Source organism: Halyomorpha halys, unplaced genomic scaffold (genome assembly GCF_000696795.3).
Source record: "Halyomorpha halys isolate HHAL.00 unplaced genomic scaffold, Hhal_1.1 Scaffold578.1, whole genome shotgun sequence".
Taxonomy (NCBI): Eukaryota; Metazoa; Arthropoda; class Insecta; order Hemiptera; family Pentatomidae; genus Halyomorpha; species Halyomorpha halys.
The window spans coordinates 185368-186955 of record NW_027106404.1 but is presented as its reverse complement, the minus strand read 5'-3'; the positions used below and the strand labels follow the sequence as shown (position 1 = coordinate 186955).

The 1588-nt window shown below is 34.4% G+C and overlaps 1 protein-coding gene across 1 annotated transcript in view; it reads right to left on the bottom strand.

Moving 5' to 3' along the window:
• Positions 1 to 1588, bottom strand: part of LOC106684413 (phenoloxidase 1) — a gene marked incomplete in the record, with an annotated part of 11804 nt that overhangs the window by 3526 nt on the left and 6690 nt on the right. Inside the window, 5 exon segments of the mRNA XM_067044744.1 lie at positions 1 to 78; positions 156 to 353; positions 432 to 560; positions 632 to 796; positions 881 to 982. Coding sequence (XP_066900845.1) covers positions 1 to 78; positions 156 to 353; positions 432 to 560; positions 632 to 796; positions 881 to 982 — 672 coding nt within the window.

Here is a 1588-nt window from a genome sequence, read left to right as displayed (position 1 = left end):
CATCTCGCCAGTTTCGTCAAACTTGGGTGCCATGAAAATCCTGCAGGTACCCTTCCCTGCTGAGCCAGTATTTTCAACCTGTAGTTGCGAATAATTCAGGATTAAAGGCGGTTATTCAGTTCTAAGACAAATATCAAGTTCCAATATTATCTAACCTCAATTTTATAACTGAATGGTTTATGCTGAAGACGCGTGATCCTCGCGAAGACAGGTTCACTCTTTTCGAAGTCCATGCCAAGGGAGAGGTCTATATCGGTCTGTTGCCAGAATGTTATTAGTTTGTTCTTGGCTTTTGTGGATGCTCCGTCAGTTTGAACCTCTATGGACGTTACTTTTACGCCTGGGAAAGCAAGCTGTAAAATCGGTTTATTTATATAATTGGTGTTTTGTTGAAATAAATTAATCATATTATGAAGTGAATCACATCTAACCTGTTCTTTGGTATAACTTGGAAGAGTGTTTTTATATTCCTGGAATAAATAATTGATAAAGCTATGCCACCTGTAAAATATCGGGTCCCTCATGGCTGTGGCAGTGTCACTCATTACAGCAGCTGGCTCCTATTATGGCATATTTAGAAACGATACAAAATTAAAATACTTTTTCATTTTTTTAATTTACTGATTCTTACCAAATATTTTCCATCGGGATCATGGCATAGCGAAATTACATTGTGACCTTGGTTGTGGAGATCGCCATAAATCTTCCTGTTTATGGATAACGAACTTGATTCAATAAGGTTCCCCAATATATCTATGCCTCCAGGTTCTGAAAGATCCACGAACTTACCGGATTTCTAAAAAAAAATCATAGCCATGAATGTTCTCATGCAAAGGATAATCCATGACGATACAATTTAACATAAGGACAAAGACGTTACGTTGATAACTGCTCCACGTTCAATTGCTTCCAAGATCCTGTCTCTCCATCGTTCCAAATCTTGGATATCAACTCTCGTTCTGCCATTGTTTCTGTTAATATTCTGGAATTACATTATCAAATATTGGAATTAATCCATTTATTCGTGTTTTTTATATCAAGTCAGTACATTACATTATCACTGATTATAAATATACTTTTTGGGCAATAAATTTAAATAAATTATATTCACCATAAATAGATTGTAGGAAGCAGTATAACTAGAACGATACTGCATGAGTAAAAACCTATTATGAAATTTAATTTAAAAATATATATATATCCAATCGGTGGTCCAGTGACCGGGAGAACCTTGTAGTACAAGAGCCAGTGTGAAAAAAGGCTCACTTTTACACAAAAGGCAAGTTTAATGAAAACTATGTATAATTACTAGTCAAAATTGATGGCGGCTTTTTCCAAACGAAAGAAAAACTTTATTTTTCATTTAGAGCTCTATATCTTTAAAATTACCAACAACGCTAGAAAACCTAAGAGAGCATCATTTAAAGTAGATTAAATTGTTTAAAACATGAGGCGGAAAGAGTTTTTTACGTTAAATAGTTCCCGAAATAAAGCTTTTTAAATTGCAACGTTTCATAAAAAATGCACTGAAAAATCAGTAGTTAGTGATTTTGAGAAATCTATATCTCAAAAACCATTCGTAGGACAG